This window comes from Aythya marila, assembly GCF_965140915.1.
Source record: "Aythya marila genome assembly, chromosome: 4".
Taxonomy (NCBI): Eukaryota; Metazoa; Chordata; class Aves; order Anseriformes; family Anatidae; genus Aythya; species Aythya marila.
Genome location: NC_139045.1, coordinates 2,871,791 through 2,895,066, shown reverse-complemented (window position 1 = coordinate 2,895,066; position 23,276 = coordinate 2,871,791). Strand labels below are relative to the sequence as shown.

At 39.0% G+C, this 23,276-nt stretch overlaps 1 protein-coding gene across 25 annotated transcripts in view; it reads right to left on the bottom strand.

The window, feature by feature from the left end:
* The window catches only part of CAMK2D (calcium/calmodulin dependent protein kinase II delta), a gene marked incomplete at its 3' end in the record, with an annotated part of 166,947 nt that overhangs the window by 43,188 nt on the left and 100,483 nt on the right, over nucleotides 1-23,276 (bottom strand). For 21 of the 25 annotated variants that reach the window (XM_082759649.1, XM_082759631.1, XM_082759652.1 and 18 more), the window contains exons 5-10: nucleotides 17,705-17,770; nucleotides 15,077-15,149; nucleotides 9,146-9,248; nucleotides 3,558-3,641; nucleotides 2,443-2,537; nucleotides 764-886 (exon numbers count right to left, since the gene is read on the bottom strand). In XM_082759649.1, coding sequence (XP_082615775.1) covers nucleotides 764-886; nucleotides 2,443-2,537; nucleotides 3,558-3,641; nucleotides 9,146-9,248; nucleotides 15,077-15,149; nucleotides 17,705-17,770 — 544 coding nt within the window. Of the gene's footprint in view, nucleotides 1-763; nucleotides 887-2,442; nucleotides 2,538-3,557; nucleotides 3,642-9,145; nucleotides 9,249-13,955; nucleotides 14,029-15,076; nucleotides 15,150-17,704; nucleotides 17,771-23,276 lie in introns of all 25 variants that reach the window. The other 4 variants (XM_082759645.1, XM_082759646.1, XM_082759647.1 and 1 more) reach the window with 1 other exon arrangement.

Here is a 23,276-nt window from a genome sequence, read left to right as displayed (position 1 = left end):
CTCAAAGTAATATACTAAATTATAGTTCCTGAGAATATGTTTTAAAACAAGAGGGTTGATTTTCTTTAACATTAGTGATATTAGGTGAGGTACAGAAGCAGGAAATATTTCAGAGAAAATTCAGCAGTACCTACATTTTCTCTGTAACCCAACTTAATTTGCATCACAATCTTACAGGCAAATAATGCAGCCTAGTGGAATGAATAAAGACTTGGCAACCAGCTGTACACCTCACTGTGACTTTCAAACTATCAGCTCAGACTGCCTGTAAAGTCAAAGCATAAAATACACTGAGAATTGGAAAGTGGTCCTGAATCCAGTAACACAGTCTACCTCTGTTAAAAGTAAATTGACTTACAAAAAGTCCATTAGTTTCCTGCCTTTTAATTTCATGTTCATTGTAATGGTTATAGGAAAATGATGTAAAGCATTATGCAACTGAAAGTTACTTCCTTGTACATTGTTTTTCCTGCAGAATTTAAAATAACTTTCTCATTATGGCAGTGAACATCTGCATCACAAATTCAAGGCAAAGAAGTTTGCTTCTACAAAATTTCTTATTCCAGGCTGAGACCTCAATGTACAAAACTATTGAGTGTATAAGTATAATCACAATTGTGCGCTCTACTACTTAAATAGCTGCAAAAGAAAATCATAAACAAGGACAAAAATTATCGTCTGAACACCTCTGCTGTATGCTGAAGTATACCATAAGTTGATTTGTCTATTAAATTACTTTGTTAAATGCGCAGAAAGTACTTACACAGATCCATGGATGCTTTAGTGCTTCTGATGCTGTGATACGTTTCGCTGGGTTGATAGTGAGCATTTTATTGATAAGGTCTTTTGCTTCAGGAGTCACTGTATCCCATTCTGGTGAGGGAAACTTAAGAAAAAATATGTACATGTATATTATCTTGCATGATCACTACACAATTTTACCTAAATATATTTATTGATATTAGTTCTGTAATATTACTGTCTAGTTCTAATGAAAAAAAAAATGTTTTTCCATAATTATAACAGATTGCATTAGCCAGATTTATAAGTAATGCTTTTGTCCTTTTCTGTTTTGACTTCTTATTGATTTGGTTCAGACGCAAAGTATTTATATATTTACAATAACACGATGTGAACTAACAGCAGCACACAGATTAACAGACTCCAGTCAACTGAGAAGAATATGGCCATATTGAATCTAATGCAGTACTAATTTCATTATTAATAAAGACAAAAATATTAATCATTATTATTCAAACTCCTTGTTCACTTTCTTTCAACGTCAGTATTAATGCTAACTGTATATAGCGTATAAATTCATAACTCTAATTAGATTTACCACCTCCCTGCTCAGCAAAATATTTACACATGTACTCAAATTGTCTGCCCAAATGGAAATGGATTAAAAAATATGTACATCTTAAAATACTTTTGTGAACAGACCTCAACCTTGAGCATTTTGTTTTCCAGCACTAAAAAATGTTTATTCTTAGCCATAGGAATTTGATACAATCTAGATGCAGTATTCACAAGTATTTACTATGTTATGTGCAACACAGATGTATAGTTTAGTCTCTGCACTTACTCATTTCTTGCCCTCTCAGCTGAAACCGTATTTCCCCACTGTCACCCTGTTTATTACTGTGTAATTCCTTGTTTGGTTGGAAGAAGACTAGACAGAGCCTAAGTTCATTTCCACTAAAAGGCATAACATATCTAGCATAACAATCACCTTTCAGTCATTACTCTCCAAGACTAGATTCAATTAAGAGCTTTTAAAAATTAGAAGGTTTAGTCTTTTCCTCTTCATCATTCACAAATGACTTAAAGATGAACACCAATGGCCTTCTGTCTGTTTAATTTAATATAAATGGATGATATTGCAAAATTCATAATGTCACCAAATCATCAGCTGATGCTTACCAACAGTCGTAATGCTTATTGTTGGAATACACATATAGTTAATGAAACTATTATTTTTGAGCAGCTCATATTTATGAGCTTTATTTAGAAGTGGGCGATACAAGAACATTTAGGAAGCTTAAGACTTCTTAGAAACAATTTAAAATAACTAATTAGTTGAAGTGATAAACCATAAGGAAAACAACAGGCCTTTAAGAGTTCAGAAATATTTATCAGAAGCACAGAGGTCTTAACAGGCTTGTCAGGATAACATAAACTTTTATGGTTTATACAAGGACCAGACAATGAAAGCTTGGAGCCCTAGGTAACGTGAAACTATTTTAGTGTAGGCATTCCCATCCTTACAATGTTCTTTTTACTAAAGTGACATTTACTATATTGAGTGGCTCATAACAATAGTCAGTACAAAAAAATAAAAATAAAATTTACAGAATGAATCTAGTTTCACTTTTCACTCTAGGAAGCTCCTACTTAAAGGAGCGATAATAAATAATTTAAAAGACAGAATATGGCACATACATCATAGGCACCAGCTTTGATCTGCTGGTAGAGTCTGTGCTGGTCTTCATCCCAGAAAGGAGGATATCCCACCAGGAGGATATACAGAATGACACCTGTAGAAATCATAGTAGTATTAAGTTATTTCAAAAAACAAACCACAACCAACCAAACAACAACAACAACAACAAAATAATTTTTCAGCTGGCAACCATGTAAGACAAACAGCTCAACAGGAGCATCCCAGCTCCTGAAAAACACTGCTGCAGATAAGAGTGAATGCGGGGTTCACAGAATAACCTCCAATAGAGTGTGGGTAAGAATGAATCTGACACAAAATCAGATCTGACACACTGAAAATATCTATTTAACTGGAGAAATAGATTTGCACTTTTCAGTGATGATTGATGTTCTATAAAAATGCCTCTTTTTAACCTCTGGTGTTATCAAGTATTGTACTGCTGTTTTAACTAATTCTGTTTTATTCTGTTTTAACTAATCTCATGCAAAGAAAATTTCAGTTTATCTCCATAAATATATGTTTGATAGGAAATTAAAAAGTCCACCTGCTAGTTCTACAGAGATGATTCACTATGACTAAAGAAAAATGCTTTCATAAATACAACCCAATAAGTGTGGGTAGAAGTAAAAGAAGGAAAGGTACCATTTGTTCTTAGGTAGGTAGCTATCCCTTTGCTGGTACCATAAATTACAATGTTTCAAGAACTGGATGATAAAGTAATTGGTCTGTACTCCATTTAACAAAAACTTTAGCTTCAGAGTTTAAAAATTGTAGTTAGAGTATCTTGGTCACATTGGTTTATAGACCATATATATGAATTGTTATGCTTTGTAACTAGTTAGGCATTGTGTGATGCTAGTATTATAAAAATATGATAAAAATATGTTCTGCAGACATTGTAAAGAATGCAGTGATAACATATCTTCACAAACAATATCCAAAATTAAATGAAGCTGGTAGAATATCAAATACCTGATGATTTCATCTAACAATTAGTATCAATTTTTAACTAATACCTGTTTTCTGATGTTGAATACAAGGTATTCTAGATATCTTTTCTCCCTCAAAGTACTTTACAGTGCACTAAACGTCATCTTTCAGAATAATGCCTTACCACATGCCCACATATCCACAGGTTTTCCATAGGGATCTTTTCGTAAGACCTCTGGAGAAAGGTATCCTGGAGTGCCAGCAAAGCCTGTCATAAGGCGAGGGAAATACTCTCAAAAAACTGTATGTGCAACACAAAAAGCAAGCAATTTTCATGTCAGCCCACAACACACAGGACTTTCCCAAAACCCCCAGCACCAACCATTTAATTTTAAACTTTCCTTTCTACGGTGAATCACCTAGAAGGAACAATAATAGGAACAGTTATGCAGACCTAGCCCATTCCCTTTCTAACACCAGATCTGGTGCAGTGACCTGTCTACACTAGCACTCCAGACTCAACAGTGGTGTCAGAGGTCTTGTGACAGTGCAACACTGGAAGGCTTCCAGAGGGGCTTCAAGATAGCTGACAACATTTCCTTTGTGACTTGTCCGTTACTGTGAGCTGTAGCAAGACGTCCAGTAGTAAAGTGCAAATACATCTGCTTGGGGTCAAAGTCAAAAAAGTTAGTGGAGCAGGGGGAGTGTGGGAAACACTGAGTGATCCCCTTTGAGATACTAACTGAAAAACAGAAAATGCATGCCAGGCAGGCCCAAATCTGTGAGCACTGAGGTTTGCTTTTGTTTGTTTGTTTTTAATCACTAGTCTAATCTAGTCTATTTTAAACTAGCCCCAAACTATAAAAATTATGCCTTCGGGAGAGCACAACTTGCTATTGCTCAGCATGAAGACAACCAGCTTGGGTTTCAGCCTTCTTTTGGTGGTTGGGGGAACGGTTGGACTAGGTGATCTTGGAGGACTTTTCCAACCATAATGATTCTATGATTATGATTTTTCAACCATAATGATTTGCTGTTCCTATTTCACACAGCTTCTCTTAATAAGATGTTTCCATTGCAACACTCATTTCCTTGAAGTCATACCACTTGTGTAAACCTCCTTACAGAGGTTCAGGAAAGCATCTCTGAAGTCATCTAGCCTTTAAAATTTATTCGTTCTTCCTTCCTTTTTCATTGACAGCAGTGCTGTCTTCTCTTAACAGAAATAAAAAATGTAAGTGTAAATGTAGAGTTGGTAAAAAGTTGGTAAAAATTTAGAAGACCAGTAACATCCTGTACCATTTCTGTTAGTATATCTGCTCTTTCATTGCCTGAAATAAATGGCTGAAAATTCTTGAAAGGTATTTTGTGGCTTTAATGAGGGACCACATCTTATTTTTGAAATACCACATTGTATTCCTAAAAACTTGTGCTGAATGGAAGATAAGCCATGGAACTTATGAAAGACAGTGATAACATGTAAATTGGACAGCTACAGAAAAAGGAAGCCTTTGCCCTGCAGCTGGCAATCATTTTGGGGTGGGAGGAGGAAATGGAGGAACACATTCTGTGTATTCTACTGAGAATTTATCTAAAATATTTTTATGAAAAATATGCTTGTGTTTCTCAGTCTCCTGATATGAGAGCCATGAATTGTTAGAGTCCTATCATACAGGAAACATAGTTTAAGCTCCTTTGAGAAGCTAATAAATATATGCTCCAAGTAGCTTTCAAAAGAGTGGTTTCATATTTTTTCTTGGGCGTAGTGCTCTACATTAATATTATTGTATTAATTTAAGTTGTAAAATTGTATTGACTTTCAACCTTACCATAGCTCCATAAACATGATTATACCTCACTTGAAACTAAACTTCATAGTGAAAATAAATATGCTACTTAGCTAACTTTGTCTCTCAACAAGGACACAGAATGGGTCTACACATATCAGAAAAAAACATGTCAGAAATAAATATGAGTGTGTTTTTTAGAAATCTATTGCTAATAGGAGTAATTTAGCTAAAAACAAATGAACAAACAAACAAACAAAAAAAAAGAATGGAAAGCTGGAAACTTTTTGTGACTGTACAGTAACCTACAAAACACCGTATCACCATGTATTCCTATTGTCACACAATGTAAATAAGTATTTCAGAGGCCTAGGGTGCCTTGTGTTGTTTGGTGGTGCATGCACATATGAAATAGCATGTAACTCAACCTTAAATAGCTTACGGTCTCAAAACCCTCTTACACGAAGATTACACATATACTTAACTTCATAAATGGTGAGCATGTCTCAAGTCAAAGCTGCACTGAAGGTTAACTATAATCCCATGACATAAACTAAAATTAATACGGGGAGATGTATCTTAAACAACAGCAGAAGAGATTCCTGCTCAAAGAGCTGTCCTATGCTTTCATCACCTTGCGAGAGTTATGGCCTCTTAGTGCCATTCATGCAACTATCAAAAAAAAAAATCAGAGGAGCTGCTCAAATGAATGAAATGGTGTGTATTTCAGTCCTAACTACAAGGCTGGACTTAGTTTACTACAAGGTATAACTAGGACTAAATCTGACTACCAATGAGTAAACTGCAGCCATCCCACTGAGTGAGTTTGAGTGAGTCCCAGCGAGTCTGTCCCAGCGAGTGAGTGGAGCCTGTCAGACACCTTCCCATCACATTCAACACCTGGTGGGAGTGTGGGGAGTTTCAGTTAAACAGAGTAACAGTTCCTGCAAACAGGCAAGAAGCAGGTTTGCTTTATAACATGCAAACTGGGAAAATATCCCTGTGGTATCCAAACGCACAGTCCTATGGCTTGTTTCCTGCTGGTGCACATCCTTGGTTGAAGCAGAAAAGTAACCATCACATCAGAAGAATACAAGAAGAAAAAAGAGAGAGAAAAAAAAAGAAAAAAAAAGAAAAAAAAAAAAGAAAAAAAAAAAGAAAAAGAAAAAGAAAAAAGGAGAGAAAGGAGAGAGAGAGAAATACTGATGCAGAGCTATAATTAGAATCAGAGCATGCCATGAGTCACTAAGTGCTGCAGAATCCACTGGAAAGCAGAAAAATATTCTGGAAGGAAGCAAGAGAAAGTTCAAAACACTGAACACATCATGTTTTTGCCTTGCTAAAGCAGTCATGAGAAGATGAAGGCAGGCACACAGACCATTATGGAAAACTTTTGTAGAGGAAGTTCCAAAACAGGTACAGAACCAACTCGTTTTATCAAATATTACAAATTTTAAAAGAGCCACATCACACTACTTCCTTCCACCATCTTGCTGCCAGCCTCTCTGTTCCTTACATATATGTGTTTAGAAGACAATTTGCTCACTCTCCTTTCTACCAAGTTCAGCATGGCAGTCTTCAGGATGCTACGAGTCTGCACTCCACAAGCAACGACTGACCAAAAAAATAAAGCGCAACATTTTACAGGGAGTTGCAGTCTCATGTGCGTTGTCTGCATCCATACAGACATACCATCTGGAGAAAATAGCCCTGAAGTCAAGTTCTATCTGCTGCTATCTGCTGCTTGAGCAGCTTCCTGCTTTCCTGATGTTTCTGTGATTTTAACACATCACTTGCATTTCGTTTTAGTTCTATTCAACTCCTTTTGCACTACTCTGTTTTGTTAATGTGCAAGAGCAATCTCCACCGTCTTTTCTGGATTATTGAAATCCATTTATATAAAGGCTGGGATTTAAAACAACAGGCTAGCTTATAAAGCTACCAACATATGCCCAATGGTACTGCCTGTGCACCCACACACAGATATATCCTAGATTTCAAACTCAATCTCTTAACACACCGCATGCACAAAATCCTTTGTGCTTTTATTCTAAGCTTTGCGAGCAAGCTCCCAAATGCTTTGTTCAATTTTAAGCTGCACTTCCTATCTGCTGTAAGTGAGAATATGTAGCTGCTACAAATGCATATATTTTTTCATTCCTTGGATTTACAATGACTTCTGACTTGTGCTCCATATCTGTTCAAAGGGGGTGGTATTTGAGACAGAAGCATTATATTTATGTGTCTTATTATTTAAAATGATCAGTATTATTTTTTTCCTACACTTTTCCTTTGGGCATCTGTTAACTGTAACGATCTGTAATAAAAGGTTTTTTTTAATCATTAACAAAAAAGAATATTTTAGTGGGACTAGAGAGAAATGCACCATCCCCCATCCTTTTTTCATACCCTGAAGTGAAGCATTGTACAGGACACTACTCCAGGTATCGATCCCAGAGATCTGGTTTACATGTGAGTTGCTATCTCCTGGAGGGCAGAAACCCTCCCTTTCCAATGTTTCGTGAGCTTATCTGAAGCGTGGAACTTGTACTCTTGGTGGCTGCATGCACACACAGTTTGTTTCCACATTCTGATACACCTTTGTGACCTTCACTACCAAGTAAGCGTGCTTTTGATCCATCCCAGATGAAGATAAAGTTTTCAAAGTCACCAAAATCGCTGAGAAACTCCAGTCTCAGCTTCAAAGTATCTTTTTAAGCTACAGGCAGAAAACCTTTTCCAGACTGCTGCACCAGGTTCCAAACACATTTAACCACCCTCTCGCCTCCTGGATTCATGGTCTCCATGATCTGCCATATGAGATGCTTCTATATTAGTTATTGAACATTCTTATAAGAAAGGTTATTTTTAACTTTGTGTGTCAAAGAACAGTTTCATGAACAGGAGGTCTGAAGGGGCAGTCACCTCTAGGACCACGATATAAACAGCTGGGGCAGATAAACTGGACTGTCACAGCAAGATTTGGATGTGGATGATGGCTGACAGTTTCAGGTACTCACAAACCCCATGTGTGTTTCTTTTTTTCATTCAAGTCCTATTTCAAAATGCTTCATAATTTTTTCAATTATTTCCAACTGACAGACAGCTGTTCAGACAACATGTTTTGCTCACTGGGCAGCTGTATTAGCTTGCAGTGTTACTCATCAGTCAACAGAACAATAGACCATTCCAGAGGGATGCAAACTAGCCATCTCCTTTCCCAGCCTCGACACCTGAAGTTCCTTCACTTATAAATATATATATACATATATATATATATATATGAATATATAGAGAGCGAGATATGAAGATATGAAAAAGAAAGTTAAGAAGAAGGGACTTTTGTATACCTATGTCTTAGTCAACTTACAAGCAGACAGTAGCTGGGACAAGCCTATAGTCAGGAAACCTAAGTTTCAGGGTCAATGAATATCAAAAGCACTTAGATTACATGCAAAAGAGCCGTTTGTAAAGAAACATATATTCACTAGAAGCATGAATAATAATAAAATTTCCTCTGCATCCTATCCCTTACAACGTACTGCTGTGCTTGCAAAATCTCTAGTATGAACATAGCCGTGCCAACAGAAGATACTTCCGCCAATTTATTTTGTGTCATTTAGGAGAGTGAATTAGCTTTGCCAATGAAGAAGAGGTTACGAAGCAGTGCTTCTTCTTGTCTAAGTGAGCTCTTAGATTTGGACATGTAGCTATGGGCCACTTTTGTAGTTTGTTTTTGTTTTTTAACGTATGAGGTCTGCTGCCAAGCTCTGATTTGCTGAGAATTATAGGTAATGTACTTCCTGGAGAAAAAGATCTAAAGTTTAGCCATCTGATTGAACTATGAACAAAATACCCCTCTTTTAAAGCTACAAATCAAGTAGTCCCACCCCTACAGACTTTACACTAGACTGAGAACTGGGAGGTTTGGAAGGTTGAATGGCAACACTGCATAAATAGTAAGAAATAAAACATATTTACTTACCAAACCAAGCCTGTTGTTCTCCTTGGACTTCTATAGCCAACCCAAAGTCTGCCAGTTTTACTGCTGCTCCCTTGGATTTGCTAGCTAAAAGTAAGTTCTCAGGCTTTATTCAGAAAGAGAAAAAAATAGAGATGAAAAGATGAGTAAACGTATTTTAAACAGTTTTTCCCTTTTGGCTTTAGTTAAGGTAGTCTGGAAAAGAACAAATACTTAAAGCAGTGGAAAATGAAAAAAACACCATGCATTTTCTCCATAGAATTACAAAAATTGTGCTTTCCATTCTTAATGGGAAGAACCACCAGGCCTGTAAACAGCCTCCATGACCCCATATGTCAGCAAGACAAATGGGCACATCTATCAAAGAACTACATAGGCCAGAATGGCCATATGACATTGTGATACCTTTTTCTTTAATAGGACAATTCGGAGAGTCCTAACAGCACACTACTGGAAAAACACTGCTGAAATCCCCCAAAGACACATATTCTTTTGATTAGTAGTCTGACCTACGCAGTTAGCAGGATCAGGCATCTACAGCTGTGGACCATAAATATGCTTTGCATGACAGCATAGCAATAGCAGCCATATTTTCATATTTGTATTTAGCGGGCAGGTGTATTTGCAGTGCAAATCTTTCTGCAAAAACATCACGCCCACATTTGTGCTTGCAGAGAACCTACCACAAATAACAATACAAGACTGCATAAGTTCCCACTTTGCTTTTTTAGAGTACATGGCAACATCTGAAATCAAATGCTACAGTATACCTACAGAACCAAAAGTAAAGGATTTGAACATTAACAATGGTGTTCATTCTAGTGTTCACAATGTATCCTTTTAACCTCATTTAGCGAATACATCAAATTTGAATCGTCCAAAGACAACTTTATTCTATGAAGCCTTATTTTTTAAACCTACAAAATACTGTAGAATGCAACAGATGATTTCAGAAAATTGACCTTATAATATTTTCTTGACTTTTTTTTTCCTATATTCAACATATTTAAAAAAGGTTTTGTTATACATTTATCAAGACCTTTCGTTCGTATTGCGACTTTTCCAGAAGCAGTTTTTGTAGTGCTCTATCACAAGGGAATTCACTATATCCACTCTGGCATTGGGGAACCAATCTTGAAAATTCTTAAGTATATATTTCATTTTAAGCCCAGCAGCAATCATATATGCTTCCAAGGGACTATTTATGTGATTACAGTCAATCCCATGCAGGTATCGATCTTGGGAACAAGTAAGATTATAAGCTTCTTTGAGGAAAGGCTATCTTTAATACATCTGTGTCAAATATGCTTGAGTGTAATCAAGACCTCAACCACTGTGACACGTCTATTAATTAACAACAAACTGGCCTTGACAAAAATATTTAATTTACAGGTGCTTTTTTTCCCTTCCACTGAACTGTAAAGGAACATTTTTCATTTACAAACACCATCTCTCACTCAGCCCACAGTTGCTATATCACAGAAAAAGATCACATTAAAACCCTCTCATCAACTATTACATGATTAATCTCCCATTTCCAAAATTTTCAAAACCAAGACTAAGGTTTCTGGGAATCAAATATGATCTTTATATTCATTTCAATTATCAGTAACCACTTCAGGGACATTACCTAACCAGAGACTGACCAAATAGCTCAGGACTTTTCTCTAGGTTTATCAATACTGATTTAAGCAATTTCACATTGCTTGCTGGTTCATCACACTAACTTCAACATGTAGCCACATATGTTCTTACATGTTTTCTACTGGGGTGAGAGAAGTTTACAGTAATTATTTCCTGGAATGCACTACTTATGTAAACCTCTTACAACAATGGATGATCTTATTTGTTGTGACCTTCAGCAATCCAACAGCAGCGAAATGCCTCACCCTCTTGGTTGAAAAAGAACTACTGCTCTACCAAGCACTTAGCAACATGATTCCATCCAAAATAGTAGTTTTGTGTTTTCTGTTGCTGTTTTTCTTTTTTCTTTTTTTTTTTTTTTTTAATTCCACTACACATCTTTAATCTGCCAAAGTGCTCTAGAGAAACACCACCATCAGAGATAAATATGTTTCAACAGAAGATGAAGCAGATTTACTGATTTTTTCCTAAGCCAAAGACAACAGCCTTTTGGACAGTGTTGTGTGGACTGTGCCCTTAAACAACACGCAGCTGTCACTTCTGGAAAACAAAAGGCATACCAGATAATCATCATGCATGAACTTAGAATGACTGCAATTACTTGGAAAACATTAATAGCCCAGTCCGGGACGCTGAGGACTCTACTTTGGATTCAATAGTGTCACTTCGTACTATCGGGAGACCTGCTGCAGTCAAGCATGTAGAATGGCAGCGTTAACTATTGAAATTACTTGCAAATAAATTAACGTGATTTACACTTTGTTTTTCCAAACATCTTTGTTCTTAGAGATCAAGTAATATGCCTCTGCATATTCTTCTCTACAATAAAATTAGAGGTTTTGTTTTTGTTTTTAAATTTAACTTCCATGGGGAATGCAAGAGGGTTGCAAGCATAGAGTTTAAAAAAGCAGCCATGCTGCTGGTTGCCAAGAGCTGAAATTCCTACACAGAAGTGCACTTCTACCATCTGTTAAAGACAGGCTGCCACTAACAGGTCAGTTTTTTCTGGATCTAGGATCTGCCACCATTCTGACTTGCACAAGGATTTCGAGAAGAGCAACAACACACAGTTTTGCAGGTCATAAGAGGTTGCAAAAGCTCCCATTTGCTACTAAATTACACTTAAAGGTCGGTTAAATAAAAGCAGATTGTTCAACTGTTCAAATCTCCTCCTCTCATTGCCCGCCCACATCCCCAAACATGCCATCAAATTGTGGTCTGCATTACTCGAAAAAAAAATCCAGAGTTTTGCAGTTAAAAGATCCATGCCAGGCCATAACCATCTTTTGCATATTGTAGTTCTGCTCTTGGGCCTTTGCATCTTCTTTTCTGTACAGAATTCTGCTGCAATTTTACCACAGTCTTTCATTTCACTCTTCTTTTATTTTCCTTTTGCCAGAAAGTAGTAAGTGAAGAAGGATGGTTTTGTGTTTCCTGAAGTTTTCACTTTCAGAAATGCAACTGGGTACTACAGTTTGGCAGAAACAGTTTTTCTCACACTGTTTCCAATTCATCCTGGATTTGCCAGAATAAGGAATCCACACATGGTTTGGAGCAGGCAGCAGCTGCATTTAATACATTTCCAAAGAAAAAGTTATTTTTTGTGAATGTATAAAACATACTAGAAAGCACTCCTTATTGTGTAGCCTGAAAGTCAGTTTACAAGGCTACAATCAAGTTTTTTTTTTTTTTTTTTTATTCCTTTTCATGCTGAAAGCATAATGCTGCATGTGCAATGAGGACAGGAAACCCTCAGAGCAGCTGGACAAATCTGACATCCTTTCATTTAGACTTGGTACGTGTTATCCAGCTCCCTGCCATGCAAGAGTTACAGACTGGTCAGAGATTCGTCATTCTCTTTTTGTACAACCGTGACCTGGGGAAATCCAGAATTGCAAAACGGGTTGAAGATTTTGTCTGTCTCTCTAGAATACATCACGCTCTCTAAGCTGTCCAAGTGTAACCCTTTATGATCATACATGACACATACTTTTATTATTTCAAACAATGACTGTGACAGATATTTTTTTGGGAGTGAAGGAGGGCAAGAAAGAAGACAGCATTCTGATTCCAAAAATTAATACTAACCACCAGAAAACTCCTGTCCTGAAAGGAAATTCCTGCTCCCTATAACTCATTCTGGAAGAAAAGTAAAGAGACAGAAGCTGTGCCAGAAAGAATTAGTGTGTGTTTCACTGCCTTAGCTCTCAAGCCATTTTTCTTCTGCCTTTCTAAAGGATCTGGTATTTCAGATAGTGCATTTCCATTTGCTTTCAGAAGAAAGTCTTCTTTTACTTGAGATCTTGAAGGCCAAGTGCCCAAAGTCCTCTCCCTTATCCATGAGGCTAGTTTACTAATAGCTTTGAGAGACAAACTTGCCTCTCTGAGCTTCCCAGTAAAAGAAAAGGATGTTTAACTGTTTCTTTGCATGCCAGCATGCTTCTAACACAGGAGGCAAGAGTACACAGCTAAGAAAGAGGCGATGCTGTTCTCGGCACAGCAGCCTTCTGTCTGAGGACAGATGCTCTTCTCAGCACAGGAGCTTTCTACTTGACTTGTCGGGACCATCACTGTGAGAGTGCTGTAGAATTTCCATCTTTCTGAACACGTTTGACAGCCCAGTCATCCGGAGGAGAGCGAGGTCTTGTGACAGCAGTCTTGCAGCAGCAGGCCTTTCCGCAGTGAAACATGTGATGTGCAAACACCAGCACGTGTCCCAGGAGCACTCCAATCATGCTGATGAGAGAGTTAAAGTTCCCCCTTCCATACCCTGCCCCAAAATCTCTGGATGACAGACAGGAATGTATTCAGCGAATACACCAAAGGCATGGAAAGTGACTACTGTTTCCCCTGGTCCTGACAACAGATGACGGCAGACTCAGACGGCTGAGCTTCACAGCCCAGATCCGGACAGCGAGGTATCGGTAAGCCTTTAGCGGGGTTTCTCCTGCAAACGCTAGAGGCTCGTTCTCGCTCGGAGGTGAAGCGAACCAATAAACGAAAGACAACAAAAGCAAAAAGAAAGGGCAGGAGCACCGTTTACACGTCCGCCGATCGCGGCTGCTCGTGAGGGTTTGCTGCTCTCCGCTGAGGCACGGCGGAGCGCCGCCGGGGCGGGGACAGGCGGAGCCCCCGGCTGGGGAGGGCTCGGCGGGGCAGCAGCACTCACCTTGAGGTCGCGATGGACTACGCCCATCTGATGGCAGTGGAGCACAGCCTCCAGGATCTGCTGAATGCAATGACTGCATGCAAACACCAGGGGCGCGTGTTAGTTCCAAGCGTGCACTCGCCGCCCGCACGCCCGCAGCCGGGCGCCGGCACGGAGGCGGCGGGGCCGGGGCCGGGGCCGGGGCCGGGGCCGGGGCCGGGGCCGGGGCCGGGGCCGGGGCCGGGGCCGGGGCCGGGGCCGGGGCCGGGGCCGGGGCCGGGCGGGGGGCGCCGCTTTCCCCCCGCCGCGCCGCTGCCCCCCGCCCTGCCCCGCCGCGCCCCGCCGCCCCTCAGAGCACGACGGCCTCAGGCACCCTGCCGGCCCCGGGGACCTGCGTCGGTTGGCTTGCTCTGACCTCGTTTTTATTTATATTATTATTATTATTTTTTTTTATTTTGAATAAAAAGGACCATTTTAAAGGAAAGTCTTCGGCAAAGCTTACAAATTCGGCCAATCGAAATCTGTCGAGGTCGCATTACAGATTTGATATCTTTACTTGTTCTGCCTCCGCTTTCTGCGAGCTCTCTCGGAGGCATCAGGAACTGTAGCGGCCACTGAGGTAAAAAACCATCGGAAGCGAGGTGTTTTGGGTAAATTATTAACTTCTCACGGTCCAATTTAGTCAGCAATTAGCATCACTTGCCTGAGGGTTCGTCATACTCTAATGCAGCAGTGTGCGACCGGCTGTTGTGCTACTGCAACCCAGGGCTCAGAACAGAAGTGGTGTGTAAATCTGCAAGCTGACATACATCACAGCCAAAGTTCACCTCCATGTGCGTGCACAGCGATACACGGACACCCTTAATAAAATACCAGACGTGTTCGACAGCATGGGATAAATCCAGAGCCGTGGAAAAGAGACAGCGTTTTGGCAACCATTCCCCCTTTTGCCATGATGTATATTAGGCCTGTAGACTTGCAAACTGGAAAGAGGCATCATGCATTAATTATTTGTTCATCTAGCTGTTTGGAGGGTGAGCAGGATAGGCAAGGGAACAGCGCACACAACCCGCCCTCTGCCCCTACCCAGCAGAAAAACAACCACAAAACTCTTATCCAATTGATGGGCACCAGATACTGACCTTCAGGTCTCTGTGAACTATGCCATTTAGATGACAATGATTAACACTTTCTAGAATCTGCTGTATACAATGACTGCAAAGATACAAGGGCAGAATGGAAGGGAGAACATTTTAAAGGCACATAATCACATCAAATACAAAATAAACAAAACTTAAAAAAATTATAAAGAACAAAAACAATTGTACATCTCCTGACAAGTCCTGATTGCACGTTGGACTGGAACAAAACAGTGTTAAAAACTGAGTTATTTCCAGCTCTAACACAGCCAAAAATTAAAATAAAAAATCACAAACCAAAAAAAAAAAAAAAAAAAAAAAAAGACATTTAAACATGGACATAAGACACCTATTAAACAGAATCATTAGACTGGATTTTCATTCAGCAGTATGGAAGCTTTTTCTAGCTTCCAAAAACTGCGATAGAAAAAATAAACTGGAAACAATAAATTATTTGGTGATATCTCATATTTTTTTGAACATTTTTACAATGAAGTTAACATTACAAGTGCTGAAACAAGAAAATGTTCAAAAGTGAAATGATATACAGAAAACAGATGAAAAAAATCAAAAGTTAAGGAAAAGCAAAACATTTACCATTGTGAATCTAATGGTTTCTTAAAAATTATTAGCAGAATAAAGCCAAGTCATTCAAAAAGGTGGCATGCAGTTTCAGTTAAAGTACTGTTGAGCAATAGTTTAATAAAGAGTCACACATGGAATGGAAATCCACATCAAAAATGGAGACAAATGCTTTCTTTTGGCTCTTTAAATAATTGAATTAGCACCTATTTTTCCATGCCCAGGTTTGCAAGTTTTGACCAGTGTACCATGCCAAAAGAATATTTATCTTTTATAGCACTGGAACTTTTTCAGATGTTTTTCGGCACCACAAGAGCTTATAAATGCGTTTGGATTTCTTTTTAAAGATATCCTTGTGGCAGAAGTCAGTGATATATAGTGAAGTAATATATAGTAGTCATGGGCCAAGGATTTGATTCTGCTCATCCAAAATGTTTTGGCCATGGAATTGAGAAGGAATGGTGATAAATCAGTAACTGGAGCCCAAACCTGAAAACCGTTTCTTATGCCAGTAGTTCACAACTCACCAACTAGCTGCTCATGTGAGTAAAGACTACTTGCATGAGTAAGGGCTTGCAGGAGCAGACCAGTATTAAAATCCTAGGATATGCATCTTTAAAGTCCATTAACTATTTCTAAAGGGATACATACAATCACACATATACAGACATGTATGCACTATATATATAGAGATATATGTATACACACACATCTGTATATATATAAATATATAAAAATAGAGATGCATAATAACTAGAAATTTCACTTATTTGGTCAAGTTCTATTGAATATATACATGCATATATATATCATATATTCATAGTATATATATGCACAGCAACTTCCAATATGCAATAACACTAAAACAGAAAAAAAAATGCACTTTTTGCTTTTAAATCACAATAATCTTAAAACACAATGACACCATATGGCCTTTGGCATCAATACTAGGCAAAAATCCCTGCGTTTTTTTTTTTTTTTAAACATAGCTCATCTCCTTCCACCTCACCTAAACTACTGATCTTGTTTGCTCTTCTACAGCATGTTTTGCCATGTGTTATTCTACAGTTAAATGCTTACAGAAATGACATTCCTACTATTCCACCAGAAATTAGTTAGAGTAATAAATAGTGGAAGCTTCCTAATATTTAGATTAACTTCTTTGTTCATTATTATTTTACCAGCATTGTTAGGGACACTTAATGCTTTCCAGTCATCTGCCAATTAATTCCAAATATAAAGAAATAACTGAAAATTATACATGCTAAATGTGTATCAATAATGGTGTGTGACTATGAATGTACAAAACCATGACAAATTCTTTAAATTTACTCTGAGATAAAGTTTCTCTGAAGAATGTACTGGTAGGAAAGCAACTGACCACAATGTTTAAGACTTATTATTGTATGAAGGCAAACAGATTCTGAGATGGAAAAATGCCCCTGATATTTTATGCCAGCATGCAAATTATGATAATCTTCAATTTATTCTTCAAGTTTTTCAACAAGCACTTGCAGCAAATTACTAGAGATTTCAAATTTGAGCTCAGACTATGAGCTGCACAGTATAATTGCTTATTGATGAAACACAACAAAAAATGTTTAATTATGAAGAGGAAATTAGTACTTCTGGACCCAGAACAAAAATGGTATTTAATGTAAAATTTCTTTCAGGACCAATATATATTTCACATTTTGATCAGTAAATACAAGAGTCCCTAGATAAGATTGCTGCAATTATATGTCCAGTTTGCAGAGAGGAAAACTGGATAGAGTTTTTAATCAACATCAGTAGTTTCCACAGATTTATCAAATTTAGATCCAATTTCAGCTTCTTCAGATCTGCAGACATCAAGACGTCATAGAGTTTATCTCCACACAGTTTTGAGCTCAAAACCCCAAACTGTGCCTCTTTCAAAGACTAAGAGAACTCAAGGAGAAATCCAAGACTCTTATAGACTGCTAACCTAACTGATGCCAAACACCAAGAGATATTTAAATACCTATACTGGAATTATTAAAGGCAACATCAGAAAAATAAATGACTTACCTGGCATCTGCTTCACTGTAATATTCTCTTGCAACTATATCTTCAAACAATTCACCTCCAGTGACTCTGTTAGAAAAAGCGAGATGGGAAAGGAGATTTCAGAACTGAAAATGCGCAACTTAAAGGCAGCTTGACAGGGAGAAGTCAGAAAAGAATAACTGAAATATTTGTACAGAAATGAAAGAGGTCTTGACCAGCATGGTGAAGGAACTAAAGCAGTAGGTTTGTCAATTCAAATTATTATATGAATAAAAAGTAGGCAGTGGAAGAGCAATCATAACTGGAAAATAACAGCAAAGTGCAGCAGCTTATTTGGCAGGATGACATACGTCAGCTAAGGATGTCAAGAGTACATAGTACAACTACACAAATAAACAGGAACTGACCAGCAAGGAAAACTGTGGCTGAAGTTCAGAACAGTTCAGGACAATTTGAGGATTGCAACATAAATTAGACATAAAAGGAGAATGCACTAATGCTAAAAAAAGGAAAAGGCTCTTTAAAGGGTAAGTCAGAACACAACAGAGGTATACCCATGTGCCAGATTGGTTTGCTTTCTATGCTTTTACTAGAAGGAGTATTACTGAGTTGGAGGAACCTTATCAGTAGAAGAGATGTACCTTAATCAGCTAAATGGCAGATTTTTTTCCCCTAAAATATTTTCAGTTATCGAAGAATACAGGAATACTTTAGTGAAATTGCCGCTTAGAGTAAACTAAGAGGCATTAACAGCACAAAGGAAGAAGTGCACAAGCCAGAGGATAAAGTAACAGAAGCAACAGAGTGTGCTTGCATACTTAGGATCTCACAGTATAACCAATAGTTTGATAGTAGGAAGTAGCTAAAAAGAAAAAAACAAAAACAACTGTTATAATTGTTATAATCAAAAGATGACAGTCCATAATGAATCACCAGCAGGATACTGCCACAGTCTTGGACTGCATTTGACAGCAATGTCATTACATACAGCTGTAAAACCTCTCCTTGTATATTGTACACAATTCTGGTCACTTGTGTTCAAAATGGGGATTGGAACAGCCATAATGAGGAGAAAACTGCTACCTGGCTATCCATTCACTTACTCATCTTACCTTCTTGCAGAAGCAAAGTCAGTTTAGCTTAGCAAAACAGTATTTAAGGGGGCTAAAAATAAATACTAAACACAAAAATCACAAACCATGTTCTCCACAGAGGAGAGTTTTAGGGGACAATATTGATACAATAATAAATGAACATACAGCATCTGTGTATAAATATATGCTTAAAATCAGGAGAGGGTTTGTAACAATTATAAAACTGGTGTAAGGAAGACGTTTTTAGTAAAGTAACAGAGATAGATGCTCAATTTTAAGATGAAGATCGATGAGCTTCTAAATAAAATCATGTCTAAAAGAACACAAAACAAAACAACAAAAAACTTTGTCTGCCTGTGTCAACAAGAGAATGAACTCAAAGAAACAAGAGGATCTTCCTAGTAGTATATTCTAACATTTCTCTTTTATGGAACTCACTGGTATATTTTCATAGTTAAATTAAAATCTTCATATATTTAAAGCATTGTGCTGAACTGTTGAAAACTGATACAAAGCTTGAAAATGCACACAATGTGAAGTACCCCTGGGCACAGCCTAAACAGAGCACTTCTGAACATAACGCATGAGTCAGCCTGATTCCTGCTTTCCAAAACCTTGATCCTACTGATATGCCAACATCAGTAACTCCTAGATTGGGGAATCAATGGTCATATTTCATTACTGTTTATGAAGGTAGTGAGCTTTCATATTACACAGTATAATCCCATTGAAGTCCCAAAGTTAAAAACTGGAGTAGGTTTTATCAGCAGTCCTGGCTATCGGGGGAGGTCCCACTTGACTGGCAGCTAACAAATGTGACGCCCATCTACAAGAAGGGCTGGAGGACTGACCCAGGAAACTACAGGCCTGTCAGTTTGACCTCAGTGCCAGGGAAGCTCATGGAGCAGATCCTCCTGAGAGTCATCACGCAGCTCTTGCAGGGCAAGCAGGCGATCAGGCCCAGTCAGCATGGGTTTATGAAAGGCAGATCCTGCTTGACGAACCTGATCTCCTTCTATGACAAAGTGATGCGCTGGGTGGATGAGGGAAAGGCTGTGGATGTGGTCTACCTTGACTTCAGCAAGGCTTTTGACACCGTCTCCCACAGCATTCTCCTCAAGAAACTGGCTGCCCTAGGCTTGGACTGGCGCACGCTTCGTTGGGTTAGAAACTGGCTGGATAGCCGGGCCCAAAGAGTTGTGGTGAATGGAGCCAAGTCCAGTTGGAGGCCAGTCACTAGTGGCGTCCCCCAGGGCTCGGTGCTGGGGCCGGTCCTCTTTAATATCTTCATCGATGATCTGGATGAGGGCATTGAGTGCACCCTCAGTAAGTTTGCAGATGACACCAAGCTATGCGCATGTGTCGATCTGCTTGAGGGTAGGAAGGCTCTGCAGGAGGATCTGGATAGGCTGCACCGATGGGCTGAGGTCAACTGCATGAAGTTTAACAAGGCCAAATGCCGGGTCCTCCACCTGGGATGCAATAACCCCAAGCAGAGCTACAGGCTGGGAGATGAGTGGTTGGAGAGCTGCCAGGCAGAGAAGGACCTGGGAGTGATGGTGGATAGTCGGCTGAATATGAGCCAGCAGTGTGCTCAGGTGGCCAAGAAGGCCAACGGCATCCTGGCTTGTATCAGGAACAGTGTGACCAGCAGGGCTAGGGAGGTGATCATCCCCCTGTACTCAGCTCTGGTGAGGCCGCACCTCGAGTACTGTGTTCAGTTTTGGGCCCCTCGCTACAAGAAGGACATCGAGGTGCTTGAGCGGGTGCAGAGAAGGGCGACGAAGCTGGTGAGGGGCCTGGAGAACAAGTCCTACGAGGAGCGGCTGAGGGAGCTGGGCTTGTTCAGCCTGGAGAAGAGGAGGCTCAGGGGCGACCTTATCGCTCTCTATAGGTACCTCAAGGGAGGCTGTAGCGAGGTGGGGGTTGGCCTGTTCTCCCACGTGCCTGGTGACAGGACGAGGGGGAATGGGCTTAAGTTGAGCCAGGGGAGTTTTAGGTTAGATGTTAGGAAGAACTTCTTTACTGAAAGGGTTGTGAGGCATTGGAACAGGCTGCCCAGGGAAGTGGTGGAGTCACCATCCCTGGAAGTCTTCAAAAGACGTTTAGATGTAGAGCTTAGGGATATGGTTTAGTGGGGACTGCTAGCGTTAGGTCAGAGGTTGGACTCGATGATCTTGAGGTCTCTTCCAACCTAGAAATTCTGTGATTCTGTTATGAGATGCTTAAATATTAAGATGCTTAAAAATCTATACAATAGTGAATATCTGTACTGAATACAATTAAGTTTAATACAATTAGGAAATTAAAAATGAGGATACTTGGAATCTTCAAAACCAAAGCATTCATTTCTAATTCACTATACTAACAACAATTCCTCATAGATCTCAGTTCACTTAGATGATGACAGAAATGATCTGCTCAACCAGTAACACAACCCCTTTCTGCTTTGAGAAAACCAGTTAATTTGTGTGTGTGTGTGTTTAATTTGTGTGCGTTTCCATTTACATGTACATTTGTGCTATATCATCCTTTTTCTGAGTTCATAACTTACTGACTTTGGAAAATAACTACTTTCAGGTAACAACACTATTTTGTGCAAAAGTCTGCAATAAAATCTGTAGGAGGTAAAATAGCAGGTTGCCTAATTCATACTTTCTCTCTCTTTGCCTTCTACCTTCCAGAAACTCACTTAGATTGCTGTAACACAAAATGCTTAATTGACACGTATTTTGACATTCTTTGATACCTCTTTTTTGCATGCATGTTTTCTACTACAGTTCTGGTAAAGGGGATTAATTCTTATTTTGTGATGTATGAAAAAACAAAGCATCCTTTGATCTCATTCTTCCCTAAAACACTCATTTTTGATCCAAGCCAAGAAAAACCTTTTGTCATCAAAGTGCATTTCAGTGGGAGAGAACACCAAACTGATGCATGTTCTTCTCAAGGAAAGAAAAAAATAAAAAAAATGCACTCTCAGTTGCTGACACTAAACATTTGCTTAGCATTGCTAACCACTGTTAAAAGATGAAAAAATAAAAACAAGAACAGAGCAGATGAATTTCACTGAGAAGCAAACAAGTATTCAGTAATTCCAATGCTGTCACTCTGAAGGATACATTAGGAATAATTCTTAGAAGACAGATAACGTAAAGAAGGCTGTAACAAAGGCAGGTAGTGCAGGGGACTAAGAGAAGTCATAACACTTGTGTATCTTCTGAGCCTCTGCCTGAGAAATTTGTCACAGCAGTGTTAGCAACCTTTGCTCGCTGAACGTGAGCAAGCAACTTGCCCATGCAGCAAAAAAAAAGGTCAACTGTGTCCCAGTACAGGACAGCCAGCAGGCTGGGGGAAATGATTCTTCCCTTCCACTGGGCACTCATGAGACCACACAGGTCTGCCCTTCTGCCCTTTCCAATACTGACGTTCAGAACTGAGTCTAATGGAGAGCAACCGAGGCGGTTAGAGTTGTAGCACATGATGCTCAGGGAGAGGCTGAGAGAACTGTGTTTATTCACCACTAAAATGGGAAGGCTCGGGAGAGATCTCGCTGCTGTCCACAACTCCCTAAAGAGCGGGCACACAGAGACAGCATGAAAGGCAACAGACAAACTGGAACAACAGAAATGCTAAATAGGTACAGCCAACCCCAAAGGTGTTCCAGCCTCAACAAATCCCCGAGCATCCTGATTCAGTTGGACCTGGTTCAAGAAGGGGGTTAGACCAGATAGCCTCAAGGGATCCTTACCAACCTATGTTATTTACTAATTTTATAAATAAGGAACAGAGCCAATACCAATAACTTTATTTTTATTCTCCATACTTTAATACCAAAGTGGTTTCAAAGCATTCTACTCATTATTAGCCATCTTTTCGCTAGGCTGATTTTTTCCCTCTATCCACAGTTCTGGAACATGATGACTAGGGAATGATCTGAGATAGCTAGCATGAATACAAATCCACAAATATGAGATCCTTAGTTATGAGGTTTTCCTTGCTTAGTGAAGGGCATCAACCAAATCAAGGAATCATGTACTCTTCGGTGAATGCATGGCTCAGAGGCACTGCTCTGTGACCAGCAGGGGCATTGAATTGCCTTATGGGGAGAGGTGTGCTGAAATCAGAACTTTTGGGGGTGTTGCTGATCAGCAGAAATACTTAGGCTGATCTCTGAAATTAAAGTAAATCCTATTATATATATTATAGCCTTTTGTAATTTATCAGTTGACTGCTGCTTCAGTTAAACATTTTCTTTTCTAAGCTAAAATAACAAAAAACTGATATATTGTACCATTCAGGAAAAAAAAAAAAAAATTAAAAAAAAAAAAATCACACAGATTCTAGTCTATGTCCTTAAATCAGAAGCCAACTCCCAGTACAGTCAGATCTTCTAATGTATCCAGGCCGTACACAACAGAAATGAAGAATGTAAACCAGAAGGTTGAAACAATCAAACCAAACCAACCAAATAAAAAACAAGCGGTTTTGGTCCTGCG